The 27,600-nt window shown below is 60.7% G+C and overlaps 4 protein-coding genes and 5 pseudogenes across 4 annotated transcripts; 4 read left to right on the top strand and 5 right to left on the bottom strand.

Moving 5' to 3' along the window:
• Window positions 1-1,664: 1,664 nt before the first annotated feature.
• On the bottom strand, window positions 1,665-1,970 carry LOC148052713 (feather keratin Cos2-3 pseudogene; annotated as a pseudogene).
• A 4,951-nt stretch (window positions 1,971-6,921) lies between these two features.
• Window positions 6,922-8,096, bottom strand: LOC148052714 (feather keratin Cos2-3 pseudogene; annotated as a pseudogene).
• A 1,017-nt stretch (window positions 8,097-9,113) lies between these two features.
• Window positions 9,114-10,439, top strand: LOC148052715 (olfactory receptor 4E2-like). The gene is made up of 3 exons (XM_087778642.1): window positions 9,114-9,265; window positions 9,352-9,725; window positions 10,405-10,439. Exons 1-3 carry the CDS (start codon window positions 9,114-9,116, stop codon window positions 10,437-10,439), a joined length of 561 nt encoding a protein of 186 aa, XP_087634768.1.
• Window positions 10,440-12,601: 2,162 nt separating this feature from the next.
• LOC148052716 (feather keratin Cos1-1/Cos1-3/Cos2-1 pseudogene) lies at window positions 12,602-13,340 on the bottom strand (annotated as a pseudogene).
• A 1,446-nt stretch (window positions 13,341-14,786) lies between these two features.
• Window positions 14,787-16,110, top strand: LOC148052717 (olfactory receptor 4E2-like). Its single transcript, XM_087778644.1, has 3 exons — window positions 14,787-14,938; window positions 15,025-15,386; window positions 16,076-16,110. The coding sequence occupies exons 1-3, from the start codon at window positions 14,787-14,789 to the stop codon at window positions 16,108-16,110; spliced, it is 549 nt and encodes a 182-aa protein (XP_087634770.1).
• A 2,307-nt stretch (window positions 16,111-18,417) lies between these two features.
• Window positions 18,418-19,011, bottom strand: LOC148052718 (feather keratin Cos1-1/Cos1-3/Cos2-1 pseudogene; annotated as a pseudogene).
• A 1,446-nt stretch (window positions 19,012-20,457) lies between these two features.
• LOC148052719 (olfactory receptor 4E2-like) lies at window positions 20,458-22,199 on the top strand. The gene is made up of 3 exons (XM_087778645.1): window positions 20,458-20,609; window positions 20,696-21,069; window positions 22,174-22,199. Exons 1-3 carry the CDS (start codon window positions 20,458-20,460, stop codon window positions 22,197-22,199), a joined length of 552 nt encoding a protein of 183 aa, XP_087634771.1.
• Window positions 22,200-22,527: 328 nt separating this feature from the next.
• On the top strand, window positions 22,528-22,833 carry LOC148052720 (feather keratin Cos1-1/Cos1-3/Cos2-1 pseudogene; annotated as a pseudogene).
• A 2,595-nt stretch (window positions 22,834-25,428) lies between these two features.
• Window positions 25,429-26,749, bottom strand: LOC148052721 (olfactory receptor 4E2-like). Its single transcript, XM_087778646.1, has 3 exons — window positions 26,598-26,749; window positions 26,138-26,511; window positions 25,429-25,463 (listed from the first exon to the last, which is right to left on the bottom strand). The coding sequence occupies exons 1-3, from the start codon at window positions 26,747-26,749 to the stop codon at window positions 25,429-25,431; spliced, it is 561 nt and encodes a 186-aa protein (XP_087634772.1).
• Window positions 26,750-27,600: the final 851 nt, after the last annotated feature.

Below are 27,600 nucleotides of genomic sequence, written 5' to 3' on the forward strand. Positions count from 1 at the left end.
GACAGGAGCTGGCAAGCTTCAGCTCCCACTTCCTGGAGCTCCCTGGGCACCTTGCTGAGTGGGGAGCGTGACGCGGTCCAGGTTTGCCCGGCAGCCTTGGCGGGACTGGCGGAGGCTGGTGAGACACGGGTGTCAGGCTGGGGAGGAGCAGGGCGGTGGGCCAGTGGGAGTGTCAGCGCTGGAGGGGGAAGAGGGGAGTCCTGGCCCTTTGGCAAAACTGGGAGCTATCGTGTTGGGAGAGGGGAGGCTGCAGATGGCGCGTGGCAAAGGATGGGAGCATGACGTGTTGTGAGCAACGGGCGTGAAAGGGGGAGCAGGACTCTACACATCCCTTTTGCAGGTAGCGCAAAGCCTCCTATGTGCTGTTTCTACATGCGTGCCTAGAGAGACAGAGAGTGAGCTGTCAGGAAACAGACCACATCTGCACTTGGAAACTCCGCCTCTTCTAGCTGTGCTGGAGGGAGTGCTGGCAGCCTGACTGGGGATAGAGAAGATCCCTGCAAGCCCTACAAGGAAGGCTAAGTCAACGCAAGGAGAGCTGAAATGCTGGAGAAGCACCGGCTTGCAGTTGGAAGCCACAAAGGCAGGTGGGCGAGGAAGAGCCCACCTCTCTTCCTCGCCTGAGGGAGAGAGAGGTTGTAGCTGGAGCTGTCTTGTGGCCAGAGGTGCACCGGGGAGAGATGGCAGGGAGGAGCAGAGGGGCACGTGAGGCGCAACCTGTCACACAACCACCACCACCGCCACCACCACACCTGCCGCAGGGAGAGGGGCCCTCCTGAAGCAAGAGGTGCCAGCCAGGGAGGGCTCACAGGTGCTGCTGGTTGCAGAACCAGTGCCCAGTGCCGCCACCACCCGCCAGTGCGGCCGGGGAGATGGACTCCTCGCTCGGGCAGTGCTTGGGCTCCCCGTCATCTGCAGGGCGTGCTCAAAGGCTGAGGAGGGCATTTGCGTGCAGGGATGCAGCAAGGCAGGCCCTGACGGCTGCTGGCCCTGCAGCGGCCGGGGGCATCTCCCTCAGCTGCAAGGGACAGTGTCTTGAAAGGAGCCCATTGCCTGGGTCTCACCCTCCGCTTCCTGCGGGAATGCCAATGGCTCTCCTTTGTGCCTGCAAGATCTCCCCAGAGCGACACCTTTCTCTCTGGAAGCCAGGGAGAGCGTCCGGAGAGAGAAGGACCACGCAGAGGCCCAGGCTGGGATGCAGCAGAACTTTAATGAGTCGAAAGAGGGGAAGGAGGTCCTCTGAGTGGGGGGCCAAGGTGCAGGGAGCACCAGGGGGAGCTAGGAGTCTTTGCCCCTTGGCCAGGGTGGAGTTCGCACTGGGCGCCTGCCTGCCTGCCTGCCTGCCTGCCTGCCTGCCTGCCTGCCTGCCCCCGAGAGGGAAAGGGGCAGCAGGTCCTTCCTCGCGTGGGGCTTAGCAGGTGCTCAGAGCCCAGGGGAGCAGAAGACAACAGAGAGAAGAGAGAGAGAAAAGAGACTGAGAAACAGGCAAGCTAGAGAAGGGCCATGTTTTCAGAGAGCCCAGGCGCGCCTCTTCCTGCCTTCCTTTGCGGCTGGAGCCGTGGATGCTCAGCCCCTTTGAAAGCCATGGCCAGGATCTCCGTGCTCAGTCCATTACCGTCTTCTGGGTTCCTGGGGGTCCTCCTGTGGGGCCACCTGCGGCAGCTTTAGCAGGGGAGGCATGTTCTCCCGCAGTAGCGGCTGGAAATGCCAGAGAGGTCACAGCACCCAGAGGTGATGGGCACTCCCTGAGAGCTGAGGATGCTGCCAACAGCAGCGGAGGTGGAGGATCCCACAACGGTGTTCTGCGGGAAGGAGCTGAGGATGGGTCCGGGCAGGGTCACCACCACAGGAGAGGGCTCGATGACGACGGTGGAGTTCTGGCACTGCCTGACACAGGGCTCATTGCAGCTGTTGGCCAGCGGGGTCGGGCAGCAGGGCTGGCATGGCAGGCACGGGTTGTAGCAGGACATGTCTTGGGGCTGGAGGTGCACCTGGGAGAGAGGGCAGGGAGGAGCACGGGGGCGTGTGAGGAGCAGCCTGTGCGCCCACCACGAGGGAGCCAAGGCACGTGCTGGGAGGGGAGCTGGAGGCTCTGCAGGGAGGCCCACGCGCCTCTTTGCCTGTCCCCCCGCGCGCCTCTTTGCCTGTCCCCCCGCGCGCCGTGCAAAGAGAGCCAGGCACAGGAAAGCTCTTTCCTAGACAAGAGCCCAAGAGTCCCCTCGGCCCAGACCCAGGCCCTGTCCACGCCAGACCTTCTCCCCGCTTCCCCTCCCAGGAGCAGCAGCCCCAAGCCCCGGTCTAGGACAGGGCTTCCAACTCACTTGCTTCCGAAGGAGAAGAAGGGGAGCGAAGCGGATGAGAGAGTGAAGAGCTGGGGTGGCTTTTATAGTGGTCCTGCACTGCCCCAGGTCCAGGGGAAGCCTCTGTGGAAGTAATAATTTTCTGAGAAGCTCATCTGAAATGCAAAACATCCCAGCTAATGATACGGGCTGCGTTTTGGTTTCCTGCACGGCTGCCTTTTCATTTCCTTGTTTGGCTGTACCCGCTCCCCTTTGAAGGCTCCTTTTCAGCGCTGGGGTGGGAGGCCCAAGGATTGCTGGGACAGGAGCGCATCGGTGCCTGCAGAAGATGAGTGCGAAGGGCCGGAGGGGTCGCGTGCAGGCTGGGGACATTGGCCTGGGGCACTCGCGTGGGCTTCTTTGCAGCCCCATTGGCAGGAAGGGCTCTGCTGCTCCCAGCCCTGCAGTCCCCGCCTGGATGCCAAAGGGCTCCCGAGCGGGACCAGGTGCCGCATTCCCCTTTCTCCCACCCTCCGAGACCTCTCTGATGGTCACTGGCCATTGCCTCCGCAGGCGGGTAGTCAGCGCTGCAGCCTTTGACTCTCTTCCTCCTCTTGCTGCTCTGGGGAGGCCTTTGTGCACCTCTTGGGCCTCCCCCACTCTCTCTGGGGGTCCCTTACCAACACCAACACCAACACCAACACCAACACCAACACCAACACCAACACCAACACCAACACCATGAGTGTGCCTGGAGCCTTGTCCTGCCCCGGGGTGCTCCAGCCCTGCTCTGCCCTGCCCTGCCCTGCCAAGGGGCTTCCCCGTCTGTCCCCGGGCAAGTCCACGCTTGCTCACGTGTAGGCAGGGGTGCTTGCTTAATTGCCCTTGTGTGCATACTGGAGCTGCGTGCAAGGGAATTCCACATGGGCCTGAGGAAAAACTCTTTTACTGGGAGGGTGGCCAAGCCCAGGAGATACTGCCCAGGCAGCCTGTGCAAGCTCCATTCTTGGGGATATTCAGGAGCACACGGGGCAGTGTCCTGATCAACCTGCTCTCGTTGAGCCTGCTCTGAGCAGGAGAGTTGCACCTGACCATCTCCAGAGCCACCTTCCAACCTCAACGGTTCTAGGATTCTGGGCCTCGGCAATCGGCCACTCATTGGTCACGATGCTCAAGATGCCACTGCACTTCCTACCTGTGGAGAGGACAAGCTGCTTTGGCAGCTGCGTGGCCCAGCTCTTCCTGCTCGCAGTCGTGGCCTGCGACCGATCTGTGGCCATGTGCCAGCCCCAGGGGTCCCCGGTGTCATGCGAGGGAAGGTCTGTGCCATTGCGGTGGCAGGCCTGAGGGCTGGGGCCACTCTCCCCTTGTTGGCGCCAGTGGCGCTCACCCTGTGTTTGCCCAGCCGCAGCCCCAATGACCTGGACTGCTTCTTCTGTGAGGTACCGCCCATGCTGGCCTGTGCCGAGAGCTGCTGGGCTGGTGTGCTCCTTGTCTCCAAAGGTGGCACCAATGCCCTGGTGTGCAGCCTGGCCTTGCTGGGCTCCTGGGACTCAGTGGTTCAGCTCTCCACCAGGGCGGCAGACAGGAGAAGAGAGACGCAAGGCACTTGCCACTTCACTGTGGTTGTGCTGTTCTTCGGGCCATGGTCCCGGATCTTCACCCGCCTCACTACCAGCCTCTCCCGGGACAGAGGAGTGTCCGTCTTCAACAGTGCTGGTGCTGCCTCTCCTCAAGCCACTGCTCTAGAGCCCGAAGAAACAGAAGGCGAGGGAAGCGGTAAGAAAGTGGGAAACAGAGTGGTATTCTCCAGGATGTGCAAGGATGGTGGAAGGACTGGGAGCATCCAACTGGGGCAAGTTTCTTTCTAGAGGAGGGGAGGTGGGACGGAGAAGGAGGGCTTGCAACGACAGTGGATAAGGATCCACACACTGGATGGGAAAGAGGCAGAGGAGAAAATGGAAGGAGAGGCAAGGCACGGCACGGCACAGCAAGGCAAGGCAAGGCAAGGTACAGAGCTCTTTTGATGGGTGCCTTTCATGAGTTGTTCTCCATCCACAGGGACCGCTTGGCTTTTCGGGACACAATGCCCATGTGCAACAGCCATATGTGGAATTACTCTGAGGAAACAAGCAATTTGCAGGCAGTATGTGCGATTGTCTTGATCACAGTGTAGGTGGCTTCTGTGGTGAATGACTGGCTGCTCTGGAGGTGCGAGGTGGTGCAACTCATCTCGTGCTTCCTTGGGATTTGGGGGGGGACGGGGGCTCTGCGGGCACCCCATGGTACAGTCAGTGGGACCACTTGGTGAGCAAAGTCCACCCCAGCGCAAACGACTGCTCATGGGGGAGAGATCTGTGAAGATGTCTGCCAGCTGGTCTAGAGAGACAGGCCTCTCTCTTTGGAATCGCTGGCATTTGCTCTGAGTTTTCCCTGCCGCTTTGTTTCCAATTTGTGGGGACGGCAAGTGGGTAGTTACGACCTGAAAAGACACGGAGAAGTCAAGAAGAGGAGGAGCTATCCTGTTGGGCGATCGCCGCTACAATCCATGGCTGATCGATTATGTGGTACGGACAGCCGTTCCCTGTGGGACACCGTTGACAATCTTTCTACCATTCCCAGTGGGCCGCCTTCCCCTTCTCCATACAAAATACAACCAGTGTCATGGGTGGTGGCTTCAGCCGCGTGGCCTTCTCTCAGGTAAGAAAGACAGGCTGACCATGTGGGCAGAAAGCCCCGGGAGGAAGGAGGTAGAGCTGAATGTCCTGAGAAGTGCTGGATGGAGAGGGCGAGGTAGAAATGGGGATCGGTGTCATCAAGCAGGAGAAAAGCAGCGCTGCTCGGCATCAATGTGTGCCGACACAGATGCTGCCCTGTGTCTGGCTGTGCGCTGGGTGGCCAGAGAAGTCGGCCAGGGAGCCTTTTGCCCTGCTGGAGATGGGTGTGAGGGCTGTGTCCCTGGCTGCCTCCTTTGTCTCCTTCTGCCTGAGCACTGCACTGCCAGTTCTGGGAACTGTCAGCAGGCTGCCACCTGCCTGTCGCAGGCGTGCACGGCTCCCCTTGGGCAGCCTGGCCTGGAGTTCCACAAGAGGCAGCAGTGTTACAAGCGGGTATGAGTGCCTGCGAGGATGTTCAGGGCCCTTGTGACCGAGAGGATTTTGAAAGGTCGAGCTGTGGCCTGGCTGCACCAGTTGGAAGCTCCCAGCGCTGGAAAACCTGGTCCTGGCCCTGGGGAGCCCGGGGCCCAGCACCGCTGGCCGCTTGACTCCCTTAGTCTGGCCGAGCAAGTGCTTTAACCACTAGGCAATGTGAGTAGAAAAGCTCCCTGGGGCAGAGGTGTGAGATCCCAGGCAGCCCTCGGAGTGTTTTGCTCCGCCCTTTGGGCTGAGGTTTGGAGGTGGCTTTGAGCTGGTAGAGGGAGGAGAAGACAGGAGCTGGCAAGCTTCAGCTCCCACTTCCTGGAGCTCCCTGGGCACCTTGCTGAGTGGGGAGCGTGACGCGGTCCAGGTTTGCCCGGCAGCCTTGGCGGGACTGGCGGAGGCTGGTGAGACACGGGTGTCAGGCTGGGGAGGAGCAGGGCGGTGGGCCAGTGGGAGTGTCAGCGCTGGAGGGGGAAGAGGGGAGTCCTGGCCCTTTGGCAAAACTGGGAGCTATCGTGTTGGGAGAGGGGAGGCTGCAGATGGCGCGTGGCAAAGGATGGGAGCATGACGTGTTGTGAGCAACGGGCGTGAAAGGGGGAGCAGGACTCTACACATCCCTTTTGCAGGTAGCGCAAAGCCTCCTATGTGCTGTTTCTACATGCGTGCCTAGAGAGACAGAGAGTGAGCTGTCAGGAAACAGACCACATCTGCACTTGGAAACTCCGCCTCTTCTAGCTGTGCTGGAGGGAGTGCTGGCAGCCTGACTGGGGATAGAGAAGATCCCTGCAAGCCCTACAAGGAAGGCTAAGTCAACGCAAGGAGAGCTGAAATGCTGGAGAAGCACCGGCTTGCAGTTGGAAGCCACAAAGGCAGGTGGGCGAGGAAGAGCCCACCTCTCTTCCTCGCCTGAGGGAGAGGGAGGTTGTAGCTGGAGCTGTCTTGTGGCCAGAGGTGCACCGGGGAGAGATGGCAGGGAGGAGCAGAGGGGCACGTGAGGCGCAACCTGTCACACAACCACCACCACCGCCACCACCACACCTGCCGCAGGGAGAGGGGCCCTCCTGAAGCAAGAGGTGCCAGCCAGGGAGGGCTCACAGGTGCTGCTGGTTGCAGAACCAGTGCCCAGTGCCGCCACCACCCGCCAGTGCGGCCGGGGAGATGGACTCCTCGCTCGGGCAGTGCTTGGGCTCCCCGTCATCTGCAGGGCGTGCTCAAAGGCTGAGGAGGGCATTTGCGTGCAGGGATGCAGCAAGGCAGGCCCTGACGGCTGCTGGCCCTGCAGCGGCCGGGGGCATCTCCCTCAGCTGCAAGGGACAGTGTCTTGAAAGGAGCCCATTGCCTGGGTCTCACCCTCCGCTTCCTGCGGGAATGCCAATGGCTCTCCTTTGTGCCTGCAAGATCTCCCCAGAGCGACACCTTTCTCTCTGGAAGCCAGGGAGAGCGTCCGGAGAGAGAAGGACCACGCAGAGGCCCAGGCTGGGATGCAGCAGAACTTTAATGAGTCGAAAGAGGGGAAGGAGGTCCTCTGAGTGGGGGGCCAAGGTGCAGGGAGCACCAGGGGGAGCTAGGAGTCTTTGCCCCTTGGCCAGGGTGGAGTTCGCACTGGGCGCCTGCCTGCCTGCCTGCCTGCCTGCCTGCCTGCCTGCCCCCGAGAGGGAAAGGGGCAGCAGGTCCTTCCTCGCGTGGGGCTTAGCAGGTGCTCAGAGCCCAGGGGAGCAGAAGACAACAGAGAGAAGAGAGAGAGAAAAGAGACTGAGAAACAGGCAAGCTAGAGAAGGGCCATGTTTTCAGAGAGCCCAGGCGCGCCTCTTCCTGCCTTCCTTTGCGGCTGGAGCCGTGGATGCTCAGCCCCTTTGAAAGCCATGGCCAGGATCTCCGTGCTCAGTCCATTACCGTCTTCTGGGTTCCTGGGGGTCCTCCTGTGGGGCCGCCTGCGGCAGCTTTAGCAGGGGAGGCATGTTCTCCCGCAGTAGCGGCTGGAAATGCCAGAGAGGTCACAGCACCCAGAGGTGATGGGCACTCCCTGAGAGCTGAGGATGCTGCCAACAGCAGCGGAGGTGGAGGATCCCACAACGGTGTTCTGCGGGAAGGAGCTGAGGATGGGTCCGGGCAGGGTCACCACCACGGGAGAGGGCTCGATGACGACGGTGGAGTTCTGGCACTGCCTGACACAGGGCTCATTGCAGCTGTTGGCCAGCGGGGTCGGGCAGCAGGGCTGGCATGGCAGGCACGGGTTGTAGCAGGACATGTCTTGGGGCTGGAGGTGCACCTGGGAGAGAGGGCAGGGAGGAGCACGGGGGCGTGTGAGGAGCAGCCTGTGCGCCCACCACGAGGGAGCCAAGGCACGTGCTGGGAGGGGAGCTGGAGGCTCTGCAGGGAGGCCCACGCGCCTCTTTGCCTGTCCCCCCGCGCGCCTCTTTGCCTGTCCCCCCGCGCGCCGTGCAAAGAGAGCCAGGCACAGGAAAGCTCTTTCCTAGACAAGAGCCCAAGAGTCCCCTCAGCCCAGACCCAGGCCCTGTCCACGCCAGACCTTCTCCCCGCTTCCCCTCCCAGGAGCAGCAGCCCCAAGCCCCGGTCTAGGACAGGGCTTCCAACTCACTTGCTTCCGAAGGAGAAGAAGGGGAGCGAAGCGGATGAGAGAGTGAAGAGCTGGGGTGGCTTTTATAGTGGTCCTGCACTGCCCCAGGTCCAGGGGAAGCCTCTGTGGAAGTAATAATTTTCTGAGAAGCTCATCTGAAATGCAAAACATCCCAGCTAATGATACGGGCTGCGTTTTGGTTTCCTGCACGGCTGCCTTTTCATTTCCTTGTTTGGCTGTACCCGCTCCCCTTTGAAGGCTCCTTTTCAGCGCTGGGGTGGGAGGCCCAAGGATTGCTGGGACAGGAGCGCATCGGTGCCTGCAGAAGATGAGTGCGAAGGGCCGGAGGGGTCGCGTGCAGGCTGGGGACATTGGCCTGGGGCACTCGCGTGGGCTTCTTTGCAGCCCCATTGGCAGGAAGGGCTCTGCTGCTCCCAGCCCTGCAGTCCCCGCCTGGATGCCAAAGGGCTCCCGAGCGGGACCAGGTGCCGCATTCCCCTTTCTCCCACCCTCCGAGACCTCTCTGATGGTCACTGGCCATTGCCTCCGCAGGCGGGTAGTCAGCGCTGCAGCCTTTGACTCTCTTCCTCCTCCTGCTGCTCTGGGGAGGCCTTTGTGCACCTCTTGGGCCTCCCCCACTCTCTCTGGGGGTCCCTTACCAACACCAACACCAACACCAACACCAACACCATGAGTGTGCCTGGAGCCTTGTCCTGCCCCGGGGTGCTCCAGCCCTGCTCTGCCCTGCCCTGCCCTGCCAAGGGGCTTCCCCGTCTGTCCCCGGGCAAGTCCACGCTTGCTCACGTGTAGGCAGGGGTGCTTGCTTAATTGCCCTTGTGTGCATACTGGAGCTGCGTGCAAGGGAATTCCACATGGGCCTGAGGAAAAACTCTTTTACTGGGAGGGTGGCCAAGCCCAGGAGATACTGCCCAGGCAGCCTGTGCAAGCTCCATTCTTGGGGATATTCAGGAGCACACGGGGCAGTGTCCTGATCAACCTGCTCTCGTTGAGCCTGCTCTGAGCAGGAGAGTTGCACCTGACCATCTCCAGAGCCACCTTCCAACCTCAACGGTTCTAGGATTCTGGGCCTCGGCAATCGGCCACTCATTGGTCACGATGCTCAAGATGCCACTGCACTTCCTACCTGTGGAGAGGACAAGCTGCTTTGGCAGCTGCGTGGCCCAGCTCTTCCTGCTCGCAGTCGTGGCCTGCGACCGATCTGTGGCCATGTGCCAGCCCCAGGGGTCCCCGGTGTCATGCGAGGGAAGGTCTGTGCCATTGCGGTGGCAGGCCTGAGGGCTGGGGCCACTCTCCCCTTGTTGGCGCCAGTGGCGCTCACCCTGTGTTTGCCCAGCCGCAGCCCCAATGACCTGGACTGCTTCTTCTGTGAGGTACCGCCCATGCTGGCCTGTGCCGAGAGCTGCTGGGCTGGTGTGCTCCTTGTCTCCAAAGGTGGCACCAATGCCCTGGTGTGCAGCCTGGCCTTGCTGGGCTCCTGGGACTCAGTGGTTCAGCTCTCCACCAGGGCGGCAGACAGGAGAAGAGAGACGCAAGGCACTTGCCACTTCACTGTGGTTGTGCTGTTCTTCGGGCCATGGTCCCGGATCTTCACCCGCCTCACTACCAGCCTCTCCCGGGACAGAGGAGTGTCCGTCTTCAACAGTGCTGGTGCTGCCTCTCCTCAAGCCACTGCTCTAGAGCCCGAAGAAACAGAAGGCGAGGGAAGCGGTAAGAAAGTGGGAAACAGAGTGGTATTCTCCAGGATGTGCAAGGATGGTGGAAGGACTGGGAGCATCCAACTGGGGCAAGTTTCTTTCTAGAGGAGGGGAGGTGGGACGGAGAAGGAGGGCTTGCAACGACAGTGGATAAGGATCCACACACTGGATGGGAAAGAGGCAGAGGAGAAAATGGAAGGAGAGGCAAGGCACGGCAAGGCACGGCAAGGCAAGGCAAGGCAAGGTACAGAGCTCTTTTGATGGGTGCCTTTCATGAGTTGTTCTCCATCCACAGGGACCGCTTGGCTTTTCGGGACACAATGCCCATGTGCAACAGCCATATGTGGAATTACTGTGAGGAAACAAGCAATTTGCAGGCAGTATGTGCGATTGTCTTGATGACAGTGTAGGTGGCTTCTGTGGTGAATGACTGGCTGCTCTGGAGGTGCGAGGTGGTGCAACTCATCTCGTGCTTCCTTGGGATTTGGTGGGGGGGGGGGACGGGGGCTCTGCGGGCACCCCATGGTACAGTCAGTGGGACCACTTGGTGAGCAAAGTCCACCCCAGCGCAAACGACTGCTCATGGGGGGAGAGATCTGTGAAGATGTCTGCCAGCTGGTCTAGAGAGACAGGCCTCTCTCTTTGGAATCGCTGGCATTTGCTCTGAGTTTTCCCTGCCGCTTTGTTTCCAGTTTGCGGGGACGGCAAGTGGGTAGTTACGACCTGAAAAGACACGGAGAAGTCAAGAAGAGGAGGAGCTATCCTGTTGGGCGATCGCCGCTACAATCCATGGCTGATCGATTATGTGGTACGGACAGCCGTTCCCTGTGGGACACCGTTGACAATCTTTCTACCATTCCCAGTGGGCCGCCTTCCCCTTCTCCATACAAAATACAACCAGTGTCATGGGTGGTGGCTTCAGCCGCGTGGCCTTCTCTCAGGTAAGAAAGACAGGCTGACCATGTGGGCAGAAAGCCCCGGGAGGAAGGAGGTAGAGCTGAATGTCCTGAGAAGTGCTGGATGGAGAGGGCGAGGCAGAAATGGGGATCGGTGTCATCAAGCAGGAGAAAAGCAGCGCTGCTCGGCATCAATGTGTGCCGACACAGATGCTGCCCTGTGTCTGGCTGTGCGCTGGGTGGCCAGAGAAGTCGGCCAGGGAGCCTTTTGCCCTGCTGGAGATGGGTGTGAGGGCTGTGTCCCTGGCTGCCTCCTTTGTCTCCTTCTGCCTGAGCACTGCACTGCCAGTTCTGGGAACTGTCAGCAGGCTGCCACCTGCCTGTCGCAGGCGTGCACGGCTCCCCTTGGGCAGCCTGGCCTGGAGTTTCACAAGAGGCAGCAGTGTTACAAGCGGGTATGAGTGCCTGCGAGGATGTTCAGGGCCCTTGTGACCGAGAGGATTTTGAAAGGTCGAGCTGTGGCCTGGCTGCACCAGTTGGAAGCTCCCAGCGCTGGAAAACCTGGTCCTGGCCCTGGGGAGCCCGGGGCCCAGCACCGCTGGCCGCTTGACTCCCTTAGTCTGGCCGAGCAAGTGCTTTAACCACTAGGCAATGTGAGTAGAAAAGCTCCCTGGGGCAGAGGTGTGAGATCCCAGGCAGCCCTCGGAGTGTTTTGCTCCACCCTTTGGGCTGAGGTTGGAGGTGGCTTTGAGCTGGTAGAGGGAGGAGAAGACAGGAGCTGGCAAGCTTCAGCTCCCACTTCCTGGAGCTCCCTGGGCACCTTGCTGAGTGGGGAGCGTGACGCGGTCCAGGTTTGCCCGGCAGCCTTGGCGGGACTGGCGGAGGCTGGTGAGACACGGGTGTCAGGCTGGGGAGGAGCAGGGCGGTGGGCCAGTGGGAGTGTCAGCGCTGGAGGGGGAAGAGGGGAGTCCTGGCCCTTTGGCAAAACTGGGAGCTATCGTGTTGGGAGAGGGGAGGCTGCAGATGGCGCGTGGCAAAGGATGGGAGCATGACGTGTTGTGAGCAACGGGCGTGAAAGGGGGAGCAGGACTCTACACATCCCTTTTGCAGGTAGCGCAAAGCCTCCTATGTGCTGTTTCTACATGCGTGCCTAGAGAGACAGAGAGTGAGCTGTCAGGAAACAGACCACATCTGCACTTGGAAACTCCGCCTCTTCTAGCTGTGCTGGAGGGAGTGCTGGCAGCCTGACTGGGGATAGAGAAGATCCCTGCAAGCCCTACAAGGAAGGCTAAGTCAACGCAAGGAGAGCTGAAATGCTGGAGAAGCACCGGCTTGCAGTTGGAAGCCACAAAGGCAGGTGGGCGAGGAAGAGCCCACCTCTCTTCCTCGCCTGAGGGAGAGAGAGGTTGTAGCTGGAGCTGTCTTGTGGCCAGAGGTGCACCGGGGAGAGATGGCAGGGAGGAGCAGAGGGGCACGTGAGGCGCAACCTGTCACACAACCACCACCACCGCCACCACCACACCTGCCGCAGGGAGAGGGGCCCTCCTGAAGCAAGAGGTGCCAGCCAGGGAGGGCTCACAGGTGCTGCTGGTTGCAGAACCAGTGCCCAGTGCCGCCACCACCCGCCAGTGCGGCCGGGGAGATGGACTCCTCGCTCGGGCAGTGCTTGGGCTCCCCGTCATCTGCAGGGCGTGCTCAAAGGCTGAGGAGGGCATTTGCGTGCAGGGATGCAGCAAGGCAGGCCCTGACGGCTGCTGGCCCTGCAGCAGCCGGGGGCATCTCCCTCAGCTGCAAGGGACAGTGTCTTGAAAGGAGCCCATTGCCTGGGTCTCACCCTCCGCTTCCTGCGGGAATGCCAATGGCTCTCCTTTGTGCCTGCAAGATCTCCCCAGAGCGACACCTTTCTCTCTGGAAGCCAGGGAGAGCGTCCGGAGAGAGAAGGACCACGCAGAGGCCCAGGCTGGGATGCAGCAGAACTTTAATGAGTCGAAAGAGGGGAAGGAGGTCCTCTGAGTGGGGGGCCAAGGTGCAGGGAGCACCAGGGGGAGCTAGGAGTCTTTGCCCCTTGGCCAGGGTGGAGTTCGCACTGGGCGCCTGCCTGCCTGCCTGCCTGCCTGCCTGCCTGCCTGCCCCCGAGAGGGAAAGGGGCAGCAGGTCCTTCCTCGCGTGGGGCTTAGCAGGTGCTCAGAGCCCAGGGGAGCAGAAGACAACAGAGAGAAGAGAGAGAGAAAAGAGACTGAGAAACAGGCAAGCTAGAGAAGGGCCATGTTTTCAGAGAGCCCAGGCGCGCCTCTTCCTGCCTTCCTTTGCGGCTGGAGCCGTGGATGCTCAGCCCCTTTGAAAGCCATGGCCAGGATCTCCGTGCTCAGTCCATTACCGTCTTCTGGGTTCCTGGGGGTCCTCCTGTGGGGCCGCCTGCGGCAGCTTTAGCAGGGGAGGCATGTTCTCCCGCAGTAGCGGCTGGAAATGCCAGAGAGGTCACAGCACCCAGAGGTGATGGGCACTCCCTGAGAGCTGAGGATGCTGCCAACAGCAGCGGAGGTGGAGGATCCCACAACGGTGTTCTGCGGGAAGGAGCTGAGGATGGGTCCGGGCAGGGTCACCACCACGGGAGAGGGCTCGATGACGACGGTGGAGTTCTGGCACTGCCTGACACAGGGCTCATTGCAGCTGTTGGCCAGCGGGGTCGGGCCGCAGGGCTGGCATGGCAGGCACGGGTTGTAGCAGGACATGTCTTGGGGCTGGAGGTGCACCTGGGAGAGAGGGCAGGGAGGAGCACGGGGGCGTGTGAGGAGCAGCCTGTGCGCCCACCACGAGGGAGCCAAGGCACGTGCTGGGAGGGGAGCTGGAGGCTCTGCAGGGAGGCCCACGCGCCTCTTTGCCTGTCCCCCCGCGCGCCTCTTTGCCTGTCCCCCCGCGCGCCGTGCAAAGAGAGCCAGGCACAGGAAAGCTCTTTCCTAGACAAGAGCCCAAGAGTCCCCTCGGCCCAGACCCAGGCCCTGTCCACGCCAGACCTTCTCCCCGCTTCCCCTCCCAGGAGCAGCAGCCCCAAGCCCCGGTCTAGGACAGGGCTTCCAACTCACTTGCTTCCGAAGGAGAAGAAGGGGAGCGAAGCGGATGAGAGAGTGAAGAGCTGGGGTGGCTTTTATAGTGGTCCTGCACTGCCCCAGGTCCAGGGGAAGCCTCTGTGGAAGTAATAATTTTCTGAGAAGCTCATCTGAAATGCAAAACATCCCAGCTAATGATACGGGCTGCGTTTTGGTTTCCTGCACGGCTGCCTTTTCATTTCCTTGTTTGGCTGTACCCACTCCCCTTTGAAGGCTCCTTTTCAGCGCTGGGGTGGGAGGCCCAAGGATTGCTGGGACAGGAGCGCATCGGTGCCTGCAGAAGATGAGTGCGAAGGGCCGGAGGGGTCGCGTGCAGGCTGGGGACATTGGCCTGGGGCACTCGCGTGGGCTTCTTTGCAGCCCCATTGGCAGGAAGGGCTCTGCTGCTCCCAGCCCTGCAGTCCCCGCCTGGATGCCAAAGGGCTCCCGAGCGGGACCAGGTGCCGCATTCCCCTTTCTCCCACCCTCCGAGACCTCTCTGATGGTCACTGGCCATTGCCTCCGCAGGCGGGTAGTCAGCGCTGCAGCCTTTGACTCTCTTCCTCCTCCTGCTGCTCTGGGGAGGCCTTTGTGCACCTCTTGGGCCTCCCCCACTCTCTCTGGGGGTCCCTTACCAACACCAACACCAACACCAACACCAACACCATGAGTGTGCCTGGAGCCTTGTCCTGCCCCGGGGTGCTCCAGCCCTGCTCTGCCCTGCCCTGCCCTGCCAAGGGGCTTCCCCGTCTGTCCCCGGGCAAGTCCACGCTTGCTCACGTGTAGGCAGGGGTGCTTGCTTAATTGCCCTTGTGTGCATACTGGAGCTGCGTGCAAGGGAATTCCACATGGGCCTGAGGAAAAACTCTTTTACTGGGAGGGTGGCCAAGCCCAGGAGATACTGCCCAGGCAGCCTGTGCAAGCTCCATTCTTGGGGATATTCAGGAGCACACGGGGCAGTGTCCTGATCAACCTGCTCTCGTTGAGCCTGCTCTGAGCAGGAGAGTTGCACCTGACCATCTCCAGAGCCACCTTCCAACCTCAACGGTTCTAGGATTCTGGGCCTCGGCAATCGGCCACTCATTGGTCACGATGCTCAAGATGCCACTGCACTTCCTACCTGTGGAGAGGACAAGCTGCTTTGGCAGCTGCGTGGCCCAGCTCTTCCTGCTCGCAGTCGTGGCCTGCGACCGATCTGTGGCCATGTGCCAGCCCCAGGGGTCCCCGGTGTCATGCGAGGGAAGGTCTGTGCCATTGCGGTGGCAGGCCTGAGGGCTGGGGCCACTCTCCCCTTGTTGGCGCCAGTGGCGCTCACCCTGTGTTTGCCCAGCCGCAGCCCCAATGACCTGGACTGCTTCTTCTGTGAGGTACCGCCCATGCTGGCCTGTGCCGAGAGCTGCTGGGCTGGTGTGCTCCTTGTCTCCAAAGGTGGCACCAATGCCCTGGTGTGCAGCCTGGCCTTGCTGGGCTCCTGGGACTCAGTGGTTCAGCTCTCCACCAGGGCGGCAGACAGGAGAAGAGAGACGCAAGGCACTTGCCACTTCACTGTGGTTGTGCTGTTCTTCGGGCCATGGTCCCGGATCTTCACCCGCCTCACTACCAGCCTCTCCCGGGACAGAGGAGTGTCCGTCTTCAACAGTGCTGGTGCTGCCTCTCCTCAAGCCACTGCTCTAGAGCCCGAAGAAACAGAAGGTGAGGGAAGCGGTAAGAAAGTGGGAAACAGAGTGGTATTCTCCAGGATGTGCAAGGATGGTGGAAGGACTGGGAGCATCCAACTGGGGCAAGTTTCTTTCTAGAGGAGGGGAGGTGGGACGGAGAAGGAGGGCTTGCAACGACAGTGGATAAGGATCCACACACTGGATGGGAAAGAGGCAGAGGAGAAAATGGAAGGAGAGGCAAGGCACGGCAAGGCACGGCAAGGCAAGGCAAGGCAAGGTACAGAGCTCTTTTGATGGGTGCCTTTCATGAGTTGTTCTCCATCCACAGGGACCGCTTGGCTTTTCGGGACACAATGCCCATGTGCAACAGCCATATGTGGAATTACTGTGAGGAAACAAGCAATTTGCAGGCAGTATGTGCGATTGTCTTGATGACAGTGTAGGTGGCTTCTGTGGTGAATGACTGGCTGCTCTGGAGGTGCGAGGTGGTGCAACTCATCTCGTGCTTCCTTGGGATTTGGGGGGGGGGGGACGGGGGCTCTGCGGGCACCCCATGGTACAGTCAGTGGGACCACTTGGTGAGCAAAGTCCACCCCAGCGCAAACGACTGCTCATGGGGGGAGAGATCTGTGAAGATGTCTGCCAGCTGGTCTAGAGAGACAGGCCTCTCTCTTTGGAATCGCTGGCATTTGCTCTGAGTTTTCCCTGCCGCTTTGTTTCCAGTTTGCGGGGACGGCAAGTGGGTAGTTACGACCTGAAAAGACACGGAGAAGTCAAGAAGAGGAGGAGCTATCCTGTTGGGCGATCGCCGCTACAATCCATGGCTGATCGATTATGTGGTACGGACAGCCGTTCCCTGTGGGACACCGTTGACAATCTTTCTACCATTCCCAGTGGGCCGCCTTCCCCTTCTCCATACAAAATACAACCAGTGTCATGGGTGGTGGCTTCAGCCGCGTGGCCTTCTCTCAGGTAAGAAAGACAGGCTGACCATGTGGGCAGAAAGCCCCGGGAGGAAGGAGGTAGAGCTGAATGTCCTGAGAAGTGCTGGATGGAGAGGGCGAGGCAGAAATGGGGATCGGTGTCATCAAGCAGGAGAAAAGCAGCGCTGCTCGGCATCAATGTGTGCCGACACAGATGCTGCCCTGTGTCTGGCTGTGCGCTGGGTGGCCAGAGAAGTCGGCCAGGGAGCCTTTTGCCCTGCTGGAGATGGGTGTGAGGGCTGTGTCCCTGGCTGCCTCCTTTGTCTCCTTCTGCCTGAGCACTGCACTGCCAGTTCTGGGAACTGTCAGCAGGCTGCCACCTGCCTGTCGCAGGCGTGCACGGCTCCCCTTGGGCAGCCTGGCCTGGAGTTTCACAAGAGGCAGCAGTGTTACAAGCGGGTATGAGTGCCTGCGAGGATGTTCAGGGCCCTTGTGACCGAGAGGATTTTGAAAGGTCGAGCTGTGGCCTGGCTGCACCAGTTGGAAGCTCCCAGCGCTGGAAAACCTGGTCCTGGCCCTGGGGAGCCCGGGGCCCAGCACCGCTGGCCGCTTGACTCCCTTAGTCTGGCCGAGCAAGTGCTTTAACCACTAGGCAATGTGAGTAGAAAAGCTCCCTGGGGCAGAGGTGTGAGATCCCAGGCAGCCCTCGGAGTGTTTTGCTCCGCCCTTTGGGCTGAGGTTTGGAGGTGGCTTTGAGCTGGTAGAGGGAGGAGAAGACAGGAGCTGGCAAGCTTCAGCTCCCACTTCCTGGAGCTCCCTGGGCACCTTGCTGAGTGGGGAGCGTGACGCGGTCCAGGTTTGCCCGGCAGCCTTGGCGGGACTGGCGGAGGCTGGTGAGACACGGGTGTCAGGCTGGGGAGGAGCAGGGCGGTGGGCCAGTGGGAGTGTCAGCGCTGGAGGGGGAAGAGGGGAGTCCTGGCCCTTTGGCAAAACTGGGAGCTATCGTGTTGGGAGAGGGGAGGCTGCAGATGGCGCGTGGCAAAGGATGGGAGCATGACGTGTTGTGAGCAACGGGCGTGAAAGGGGGAGCAGGACTCTACACATCCCTTTTGCAGGTAGCGCAAAGCCTCCTATGTGCTGTTTCTACATGCGTGCCTAGAGAGACAGAGAGTGAGCTGTCAGGAAACAGACCACATCTGCACTTGGAAACTCCGCCTCTTCTAGCTGTGCTGGAGGGAGTGCTGGCAGCCTGACTGGGGATAGAGAAGATCCCTGCAAGCCCTACAAGGAAGGCTAAGTCAACGCAAGGAGAGCTGAAATGCTGGAGAAGCACCGGCTTGCAGTTGGAAGCCACAAAGGCAGGTGGGCGAGGAAGAGCCCACCTCTCTTCCTCGCCTGAGGGAGAGAGAGGTTGTAGCTGGAGCTGTCTTGTGGCCAGAGGTGCACCGGGGAGAGATGGCAGGGAGGAGCAGAGGGGCACGTGAGGCGCAACCTGTCACACAACCACCACCACCGCCACCACCACACCTGCCGCAGGGAGAGGGGCCCTCCTGAAGCAAGAGGTGCCAGCCAGGGAGGGCTCACAGGTGCTGCTGGTTGCAGAACCAGTGCCCAGTGCCGCCACCACCCGCCAGTGCGGCCGGGGAGATGGACTCCTCGCTCGGGCAGTGCTTGGGCTCCCCGTCATCTGCAGGGCGTGCTCAAAGGCTGAGGAGGGCATTTGCGTGCAGGGATGCAGCAAGGCAGGCCCTGACGGCTGCTGGCCCTGCAGCGGCCGGGGGCATCTCCCTCAGCTGCAAGGGACAGTGTCTTGAAAGGAGCCCATTGCCTGGGTCTCACCCTCCGCTTCCTGCGGGAATGCCAATGGCTCTCCTTTGTGCCTGCAAGATCTCCCCAGAGCGACACCTTTCTCTCTGGAAGCCAGGGAGAGCGTCCGGAGAGAGAAGGACCACGCAGAGGCCCAGGCTGGGATGCAGCAGAACTTTAATGAGTCGAAAGAGGGGAAGGAGGTCCTCTGAGTGGGGGCCAAGGTGCAGGGAGCACCAGGGGGAGCTAGGAGTCTTTGCCCCTTGGCCAGGGTGGAGTTCGCACTGGGCGCCTGCCTGCCTGCCTGCCTGCCTGCCTGCCTGCCTGCCCCCGAGAGGGAAAGGGGCAGCAGGTCCTTCCTCGCGTGGGGCTTAGCAGGTGCTCAGAGCCCAGGGGAGCAGAAGACAACAGAGAGAAGAGAGAGAGAAAAGAGACTGAGAAACAGGCAAGCTAGAGAAGGGCCATGTTTTCAGAGAGCCCAGGCGCGCCTCTTCCTGCCTTCCTTTGCGGCTGGAGCCGTGGATGCTCAGCCCCTTTGAAAGCCATGGCCAGGATCTCCGTGCTCAGTCCATTACCGTCTTCTGGGTTCCTGGGGGTCCTCCTGTGGGGCCGCCTGCGGCAGCTTTAGCAGGGGAGGCATGTTCTCCCGCAGTAGCGGCTGGAAATGCCAGAGAGGTCACAGCACCCAGAGGTGATGGGCACTCCCTGAGAGCTGAGGATGCTGCCAACAGCAGCGGAGGTGGAGGATCCCACAACGGTGTTCTGCGGGAAGGAGCTGAGGATGGGTCCGGGCAGGGTCACCACCACGGGAGAGGGCTCGATGACGACGGTGGAGTTCTGGCACTGCCTGACACAGGGCTCATTGCAGCTGTTGGCCAGCGGGGTCGGGCCGCAGGGCTGGCATGGCAGGCACGGGTTGTAGCAGGACATGTCTTGGGGCTGGAGGTGCACCTGGGAGAGAGGGCAGGGAGGAGCACGGGGGCGTGTGAGGAGCAGCCTGTGCGCCCACCACGAGGGAGCCAAGGCACGTGCTGGGAGGGGAGCTGGAGGCTCTGCAGGGAGGCCCACGCGCCTCTTTGCCTGTCCCCCCGCGCGCCTCTTTGCCTGTCCCCCCGCGCGCCGTGCAAAGAGAGCCAGGCACAGGAAAGCTCTTTCCTAGACAAGAGCCCAAGAGTCCCCTCGGCCCAGACCCAGGCCCTGTCCACGCCAGACCTTCTCCCCGCTTCCCCTCCCAGGAGCAGCAGCCCCAAGCCCCGGTCTAGGACAGGGCTTCCAACTCACTTGCTTCCGAAGGAGAAGAAGGGGAGCGAAGCGGATGAGAGAGTGAAGAGCTGGGGTGGCTTTTATAGTGGTCCTGCACTGCCCCAGGTCCAGGGGAAGCCTCTGTGGAAGTAATAATTTTCTGAGAAGCTCATCTGAAATGCAAAACATCCCAGCTAATGATACGGGCTGCGTTTTGGTTTCCTGCACGGCTGCCTTTTCATTTCCTTGTTTGGCTGTACCCGCTCCCCTTTGAAGGCTCCTTTTCAGCGCTGGGGTGGGAGGCCCAAGGATTGCTGGGACAGGAGCGCATCGGTGCCTGCAGAAGATGAGTGCGAAGGGCCGGAGGGGTCGCGTGCAGGCTGGGGACATTGGCCTGGGGCACTCGCGTGGGCTTCTTTGCAGCCCCATTGGCAGGAAGGGCTCTGCTGCTCCCAGCCCTGCAGTCCCCGCCTGGATGCCAAAGGGCTCCCGAGCGGGACCAGGTGCCGCATTCCCCTTTCTCCCACCCTCCGAGACCTCTCTGATGGTCACTGGCCATTGCCTCCGCAGGCGGGTAGTCAGCGCTGCAGCCTTTGACTCTCTTCCTCCTCCTGCTGCTCTGGGGAGGCCTTTGTGCACCTCTTGGGCCTCCCCCACTCTCTCTGGGGGTCCCTTACCAACACCAACACCAACACCAACACCAACACCATGAGTGTGCCTGGAGCCTTGTCCTGCCCCGGGGTGCTCCAGCCCTGCTCTGCCCTGCCCTGCCCTGCCAAGGGGCTTCCCCGTCTGTCCCCGGGCAAGTCCACGCTTGCTCACGTGTAGGCAGGGGTGCTTGCTTAATTGCCCTTGTGTGCATACTGGAGCTGCGTGCAAGGGAATTCCACATGGGCCTGAGGAAAAACTCTTTTACTGGGAGGGTGGCCAAGCCCAGGAGATACTGCCCAGGCAGCCTGTGCAAGCTCCATTCTTGGGGATATTCAGGAGCACACGGGGCAGTGTCCTGATCAACCTGCTCTCGTTGAGCCTGCTCTGAGCAGGAGAGTTGCACCTGACCATCTCCAGAGCCACCTTCCAACCTCAACGGTTCTAGGATTCTGGGCCTCGGCAATCGGCCACTCATTGGTCACGATGCTCAAGATGCCACTGCACTTCCTACCTGTGGAGAGGACAAGCTGCTTTGGCAGCTGCGTGGCCCAGCTCTTCCTGCTCGCAGTCGTGGCCTGCGACCGATCTGTGGCCATGTGCCAGCCCCAGGGGTCCCCGGTGTCATGCGAGGGAAGGTCTGTGCCATTGCGGTGGCAGGCCTGAGGGCTGGGGCCACTCTCCCCTTGTTGGCGCCAGTGGCGCTCACCCTGTGTTTGCCCAGCCGCAGCCCCAATGACCTGGACTGCTTCTTCTGTGAGGTACCGCCCATGCTGGCCTGTGCCGAGAGCTGCTGGGCTGGTGTGCTCCTTGTCTCCAAAGGTGGCACCAATGCCCTGGTGTGCAGCCTGGCCTTGCTGGGCTCCTGGGACTCAGTGGTTCAGCTCTCCACCAGGGCGGCAGACAGGAGAAGAGAGACGCAAGGCACTTGCCACTTCACTGTGGTTGTGCTGTTCTTCGGGCCATGGTCCCGGATCTTCACCCGCCTCACTACCAGCCTCTCCCGGGACAGAGGAGTGTCCGTCTTCAACAGTGCTGGTGCTGCCTCTCCTCAAGCCACTGCTCTAGAGCCCGAAGAAACAGAAGGCGAGGGAAGCGGTAAGAAAGTGGGAAACAGAGTGGTATTCTCCAGGATGTGCAAGGATGGTGGAAGGACTGGGAGCATCCAACTGGGGCAAGTTTCTTTCTAGAGGAGGGGAGGTGGGACGGAGAAGGAGGGCTTGCAACGACAGTGGATAAGGATCCACACACTGGATGGGAAAGAGGCAGAGGAGAAAATGGAAGGAGAGGCAAGGCACGGCACGGCACAGCAAGGTAATGCAGTGACTGCGTGCTTGGCGGTGCGAGGTGGTGCAACTCATCTCCTGCAAGCACCTCTGCCTACACATGAGCAAGCGTGGACTTGCCCGGGGACAGACGGGGAAGCCCCTTGGCAGGGCAGGGCAGGGCAGAGCAGGGCTGGAGCACCCCGGGGCAGGACAAGGCTCCAGGCACACTCATGGTGTTGGTGTTGGTGTTGGTGTTGGTGTTGGTGTTGGTGTTGGTGTTGGTGTTGGTGTTGGCGTTGGTAAGGGACCCCCAGAGAGAGCGGAGGAGGCCCAAGAGGTGCACAAAGGCCTCCCCAGAGCAGCAGGAGGAGGAAGAGAGTCAAAGGCTGCAGCGCTGACTACCCGCCTGCGGAGGCAATGGCCAGTGACCATCAGAGAGGTCTCGGAGGGTGGGAGAAAGGGGAATGCGGCACCTGGTCCCGCTCAGGAGCCCTTTGGCATCCAGGCGGGGACTGCAGGGCTGGGAGCAGCAGAGCCCTTCCTGCCAATGGGGCTGCAAAGAAGCCCACGCGAGTGCCCCAGGCCAATGTCCCCAGCCTGCACGCGACCCCTCCGGCCCTTCGCACTCATCTTCTGCAGACACCGATGCGCTCCTGTCCCAGCAATCCTTGGGCCTCCCACCCCAGCGCTGAAAAGGAGCCTTCAAAGGGGAGCGGGTACAGCCAAACAAGGAAATGAAAAGGCAGCCGTGCAGGAAACCAAAACGCAGCCCGTATCATTAGCTGGGATGTTTTGCATTTCAGATGAGCTTCTCAGAAAATTATTACTTCCACAGAGGCTTCCCCTGGACCTGGGGCAGTGCAGGACCACTATAAAAGCCACCCCAGCTCTTCACTCTCTCATCCGCTTCGCTCCCCTTCTTCTCCTTCGGAAGCAAGTGAGTTGGAAGCCCTGTCCTAGACCGGGGCTTGGGGCTGCTGCTCCTGGGAGGGGAAGCGGGGAGAAGGTCTGGCGTGGACAGGGCCTGGGTCTGGGCCGAGGGGACTCTTGGGCTCTTGTCTAGGAAAGAGCTTTCCTGTGCCTGGCTCTCTTTGCACGGCGCGCGGGGGGACAGGCAAAGAGGCGCGCGGGGGGACAGGCAAAGAGGCGCGTGGGCCTCCCTGCAGAGCCTCCAGCTCCCCTCCCAGCACGTGCCTTGGCTCCCTCGTGGTGGGCGCACAGGCTGCTCCTCACACGCCCCCGTGCTCCTCCCTGCCCTCTCTCCCAGGTGCACCTCCAGCCCCAAGACATGTCCTGCTACAACCCGTGCCTGCCATGCCAGCCCTGCGGCCCGACCCCGCTGGCCAACAGCTGCAATGAGCCCTGTGTCAGGCAGTGCCAGAACTCCACCGTCGTCATCGAGCCCTCTCCCGTGGTGGTGACCCTGCCCGGACCCATCCTCAGCTCCTTCCCGCAGAACACCGTTGTGGGATCCTCCACCTCCGCTGCTGTTGGCAGCATCCTCAGCTCTCAGGGAGTGCCCATCACCTCTGGGTGCTGTGACCTCTCTGGCATTTCCAGCCGCTACTGCGGGAGAACATGCCTCCCCTGCTAAAGCTGCCGCAGGCGGCCCCACAGGAGGACCCCCAGGAACCCAGAAGACGGTAATGGACTGAGCACGGAGATCCTGGCCATGGCTTTCAAAGGGGCTGAGCATCCACGGCTCCAGCCGCAAAGGAAGGCAGGAAGAGGCGCGCCTGGGCTCTCTGAAAACATGGCCCTTCTCTAGCTTGCCTGTTTCTCAGTCTCTTTTCTCTCTCTCTTCTCTCTGTTGTCTTCTGCTCCCCTGGGCTCTGAGCACCTGCTAAGCCCCACGCGAGGAAGGACCTGCTGCCCCTTTCCCTCTCGGGGGCAGGCAGGCAGGCAGGCAGGCAGGCAGGCAGGCAGGCGCCCAGTGCGAACTCCACCCTGGCCAAGGGGCAAAGACTCCTAGCTCCCCCTGGTGCTCCCTGCACCTTGGCCCCCACTCAGAGGACCTCCTTCCCCTCTTTCGACTCATTAAAGTTCTGCTGCATCCCAGCCTGGGCCTCTGCGTGGTCCTTCTCTCTCCGGACGCTCTCCCTGGCTTCCAGAGAGAAAGGTGTCGCTCTGGGGAGATCTTGCAGGCACAAAGGAGAGCCATTGGCATTCCCGCAGGAAGCGGAGGGTGAGACCCAGGCAATGGGCTCCTTTCAAGACACTGTCCCTTGCAGCTGAGGGAGATGCCCCCGGCCGCTGCAGGGCCAGCAGCCGTCAGGGCCTGCCTTGCTGCATCCCTGCACGCAAATGCCCTCCTCAGCCTTTGAGCACGCCCTGCAGATGACGGGGAGCCCAAGCACTGCCCGAGCGAGGAGTCCATCTCCCCGGCCGCACTGGCGGGTGGTGGCGGCACTGGGCACTGGTTCTGCAACCAGCAGCACCTGTGAGCCCTCCCTGGCTGGCACCTCTTGCTTCAGGAGGGCCCCTCTCCCTGCGGCAGGTGTGGTGGTGGCGGTGGTGGTGGTTGTGTGACAGGTTGCGCCTCACGTGCCCCTCTGCTCCTCCCTGCCATCTCTCCCCGGTGCACCTCTGGCCACAAGACAGCTCCAGCTACAACCTCCCTCTCCCTCAGGCGAGGAAGAGAGGTGGGCTCTTCCTCGCCCACCTGCCTTTGTGGCTTCCAACTGCAAGCCGGTGCTTCTCCAGCATTTCAGCTCTCCTTGCGTTGACTTAGCCTTCCTTGTAGGGCTTGCAGGGATCTTCTCTATCCCCAGTCAGGCTGCCAGCACTCCCTCCAGCACAGCTAGAAGAGGCGGAGTTTCCAAGTGCAGATGTGGTCTGTTTCCTGACAGCTCACTCTCTGTCTCTCTAGGCACGCATGTAGAAACAGCACATAGGAGGCTTTGCGCTACCTGCAAAAGGGATGTGTAGAGTCCTGCTCCCCCTTTCACGCCCGTTGCTCACAACACGTCATGCTCCCATCCTTTGCCACGCGCCATCTGCAGCCTCCCCTCTCCCAACACGATAGCTCCCAGTTTTGCCAAAGGGCCAGGACTCCCCTCTTCCCCCTCCAGCGCTGACACTCCCACTGGCCCACCGCCCTGCTCCTCCCCAGCCTGACACCCGTGTCTCACCAGCCTCCGCCAGTCCCGCCAAGGCTGCCGGGCAAACCTGGACCGCGTCACGCTCCCCACTCAGCAAGGTGCCCAGGGAGCTCCAGGAAGTGGGAGCTGAAGCTTGCCAGCTCCTGTCTTCTCCTCCCTCTACCAGCTCAAAGCCACCTCCAAACCTCAGCCCAAAGGGCGGAGCAAAACACTCCGAGGGCTGCCTGGGATCTCACACCTCTGCCCCAGGGAGCTTTTCTACTCACATTGCCTAGTGGTTAAAGCACTTGCTCGGCCAGACTAAGGGAGTCAAGCGGCCAGCGGTGCTGGGCCCCGGGCTCCCCAGGGCCAGGACCAGGTTTTCCAGCGCTGGGAGCTTCCAACTGGTGCAGCCAGGCCACAGCTCGACCTTTCAAAATCCTCTCGGTCACAAGGGCCCTGAACATCCTCGCAGGCACTCATACCCGCTTGTAACACTGCTGCCTCTTGTGAAACTCCAGGCCAGGCTGCCCAAGGGGAGCCGTGCACGCCTGCGACAGGCAGGTGGCAGCCTGCTGACAGTTCCCAGAACTGGCAGTGCAGTGCTCAGGCAGAAGGAGACAAAGGAGGCAGCCAGGGACACAGCCCTCACACCCATCTCCAGCAGGGCAAAAGGCTCCCTGGCCGACTTCTCTGGCCACCCAGCGCACAGCCAGACACAGGGCAGCATCTGTGTCGGCACACATTGATGCCGAGCAGCGCTGCTTTTCTCCTGCTTGATGACACCGATCCCCATTTCTGCCTCGCCCTCTCCATCCAGCACTTCTCAGGACATTCAGCTCTACCTCCTTCCTCCCGGGGCTTTCTGCCCACATGGTCAGCCTGTCTTTCTTACCTGAGAGAAGGCCACGCGGCTGAAGCCACCACCCATGACACTGGTTGTATTTTGTATGGAGAAGGGGAAGGCGGCCCACTGGGAATGGTAGAAAGATTGTCAACGGTGTCCCACAGGGAACGGCTGTCCGTACCACATAATCGATCAGCCATGGATTGTAGCGGCGATCGCCCAACAGGATAGCTCCTCCTCTTCTTGACTTCTCCGTGTCTTTTCAGGTCGTAACTACCCACTTGCCGTCCCCGCAAACTGGAAACAAAGCGGCAGGGAAAACTCAGAGCAAATGCCAGCGATTCCAAAGAGAGAGGCCTGTCTCTCTAGACCAGCTGGCAGACATCTTCACAGATCTCTCCCCCATGAGCAGTCGTTTGCGCTGGGGTGGACTTTGCTCACCAAGTGGTCCCACTGACTGTACCATGGGGTGCCCGCAGAGCCCCCGTCCCCCCCACCAAATCCCAAGGAAGCACGAGATGAGTTGCACCACCTCGCACCTCCAGAGCAGCCAGTCATTCACCACAGAAGCCACCTACACTGTCATCAAGACAATCGCACATACTGCCTGCAAATTGCTTGTTTCCTCAGAGTAATTCCACATATGGCTGTTGCACATGGGCATTGTGTCCCGAAAAGCCAAGCGGTCCCTGTGGATGGAGAACAACTCATGAAAGGCACCCATCAAAAGAGCTCTGTACCTTGCCTTGCCTTGCCTTGCCGTGCCTTGCCGTGCCTTGCCTCTCCTTCCATTTTCTCCTCTGCCTCTTTCCCATCCAGTGTGTGGATCCTTATCCACTGTCGTTGCAAGCCCTCCTTCTCCGTCCCACCTCCCCTCCTCTAGAAAGAAACTTGCCCCAGTTGGATGCTCCCAGTCCTTCCACCATCCTTGCACATCCTGGAGAATACCACTCTGTTTCCCACTTTCTTACCGCTTCCCTCGCCTTCTGTTTCTTCGGGCTCTAGAGCAGTGGCTTGAGGAGAGGCAGCACCAGCACTGTTGAAGACGGACACTCCTCTGTCCCGGGAGAGGCTGGTAGTGAGGCGGGTGAAGATCCGGGACCATGGCCCGAAGAACAGCACAACCACAGTGAAGTGGCAAGTGCCTTGCGTCTCTCTTCTCCTGTCTGCCGCCCTGGTGGAGAGCTGAACCACTGAGTCCCAGGAGCCCAGCAAGGCCAGGCTGCACACCAGGGCATTGGTGCCACCTTTGGAGACAAGGAGCACACCAGCCCAGCAGCTCTCGGCACAGGCCAGCATGGGCGGTACCTCACAGAAGAAGCAGTCCAGGTCATTGGGGCTGCGGCTGGGCAAACACAGGGTGAGCGCCACTGGCGCCAACAAGGGGAGAGTGGCCCCAGCCCTCAGGCCTGCCACCGCAATGGCACAGACCTTCCCTCGCATGACACCGGGGACCCCTGGGGCTGGCACATGGCCACAGATCGGTCGCAGGCCACGACTGCGAGCAGGAAGAGCTGGGCCACGCAGCTGCCAAAGCAGCTTGTCCTCTCCACAGGTAGGAAGTGCAGTGGCATCTTGAGCATCGTGACCAATGAGTGGCCGATTGCCGAGGCCCAGAATCCTAGAACCGTTGAGGTTGGAAGGTGGCTCTGGAGATGGTCAGGTGCAACTCTCCTGCTCAGAGCAGGCTCAACGAGAGCAGGTTGATCAGGACACTGCCCCGTGTGCTCCTGAATATCCCCAAGAATGGGGATATTTGTCCAATAATGGAGATAACTCAGCCCTTTGGCTGAGCCTTTCGGGCCCCCGCATGTCAAGGGCCTTTCCGAGGAAAAGCGCCTCATATAGCATGCCACCGAGCAGTTCTGCAGCTTTGGAAATTACTTTCCCCCATCACGTAACTGGGTGGTTACTAAGTTCAGCCAGGAGGTGTGTATGGTTGGTTCATCCTTGTCTTCCTTAGGAGAAGGAAGTGATATGACTTCCTGTGGTAGAAAGGTCCTTTTCCTGGGCAGCTGCCCACATCTGCCTGTTGGTATGTTCCTAGACTGACCTCTCTACTAGAGCCTTGGAGTCTGGTCCCACTGGAAAACAGCAGGGGATGTGGAACGTCACGAGGAAGGACAGGAGAATTGTTGCAGGTGTCACAGGGTTTGCAGGCTGTATGCTGAACAGACCCTCCAGACAGAATCACAAAGCCACACACCTCCTCCAGGAACCACAGGTTAAACCAAGTAATTCATGCGAAGCACCATAAACAACCTTAGATATTATTTTTCTGAATTTCATCTTGGCTATTCAGAGTCATCTCTGTGGCTCCATCAATAATTCAATACCCACAAACCAAACCCACGACTTCCCAAGTGCTTATGCTCTAGATGGTCACCCAGTAACCAAATGACCTGCTCTTCACAGTCCTTTGGAAACCCATAAG

The sequence above is a fragment of the Nipponia nippon genome, unplaced genomic scaffold (genome assembly GCF_047370975.1).
Source record: "Nipponia nippon isolate SJK-2023a ecotype South Korea unplaced genomic scaffold, ASM4737097v1 scaffold_45, whole genome shotgun sequence".
Lineage (NCBI taxonomy): Eukaryota > Metazoa > Chordata > Aves > Pelecaniformes > Threskiornithidae > Nipponia > Nipponia nippon.

Excerpts from the sequence above, each read along its gene's own strand:
- LOC148052721 (XM_087778646.1), bottom strand. The coding sequence starts at position 26,749 with ATGCTCAAGATGCCACTGCACTTCCTACCTGTGGAGAGGACAAGCTGC. Across the intron at positions 26,512-26,597 it reads CCGGTGTCATGCGAGGGAAG|CCGCAGCCCCAATGACCTGG; the intron begins GTCTGTGCCATT and ends GTGTTTGCCCAG. Across the intron at positions 25,464-26,137 it reads AACAGAAGGCGAGGGAAGCG|TTTGCGGGGACGGCAAGTGG; the intron begins GTAAGAAAGTGG and ends CTTTGTTTCCAG.
- LOC148052719 (XM_087778645.1), top strand. The coding sequence starts at position 20,458 with ATGCTCAAGATGCCACTGCACTTCCTACCTGTGGAGAGGACAAGCTGC. Across the intron at positions 20,610-20,695 it reads CCGGTGTCATGCGAGGGAAG|CCGCAGCCCCAATGACCTGG; the intron begins GTCTGTGCCATT and ends GTGTTTGCCCAG. Across the intron at positions 21,070-22,173 it reads AACAGAAGGCGAGGGAAGCG|CAAGTGAGTTGGAAGCCCTG; the intron begins GTAAGAAAGTGG and ends CTCCTTCGGAAG.
- LOC148052717 (XM_087778644.1), top strand. The coding sequence starts at position 14,787 with ATGCTCAAGATGCCACTGCACTTCCTACCTGTGGAGAGGACAAGCTGC. Across the intron at positions 14,939-15,024 it reads CCGGTGTCATGCGAGGGAAG|CCGCAGCCCCAATGACCTGG; the intron begins GTCTGTGCCATT and ends GTGTTTGCCCAG. Across the intron at positions 15,387-16,075 it reads AGAGCCCGAAGAAACAGAAG|TTTGCGGGGACGGCAAGTGG; the intron begins GTGAGGGAAGCG and ends CTTTGTTTCCAG.
- LOC148052715 (XM_087778642.1), top strand. The coding sequence starts at position 9,114 with ATGCTCAAGATGCCACTGCACTTCCTACCTGTGGAGAGGACAAGCTGC. Across the intron at positions 9,266-9,351 it reads CCGGTGTCATGCGAGGGAAG|CCGCAGCCCCAATGACCTGG; the intron begins GTCTGTGCCATT and ends GTGTTTGCCCAG. Across the intron at positions 9,726-10,404 it reads AACAGAAGGCGAGGGAAGCG|TTTGCGGGGACGGCAAGTGG; the intron begins GTAAGAAAGTGG and ends CTTTGTTTCCAG.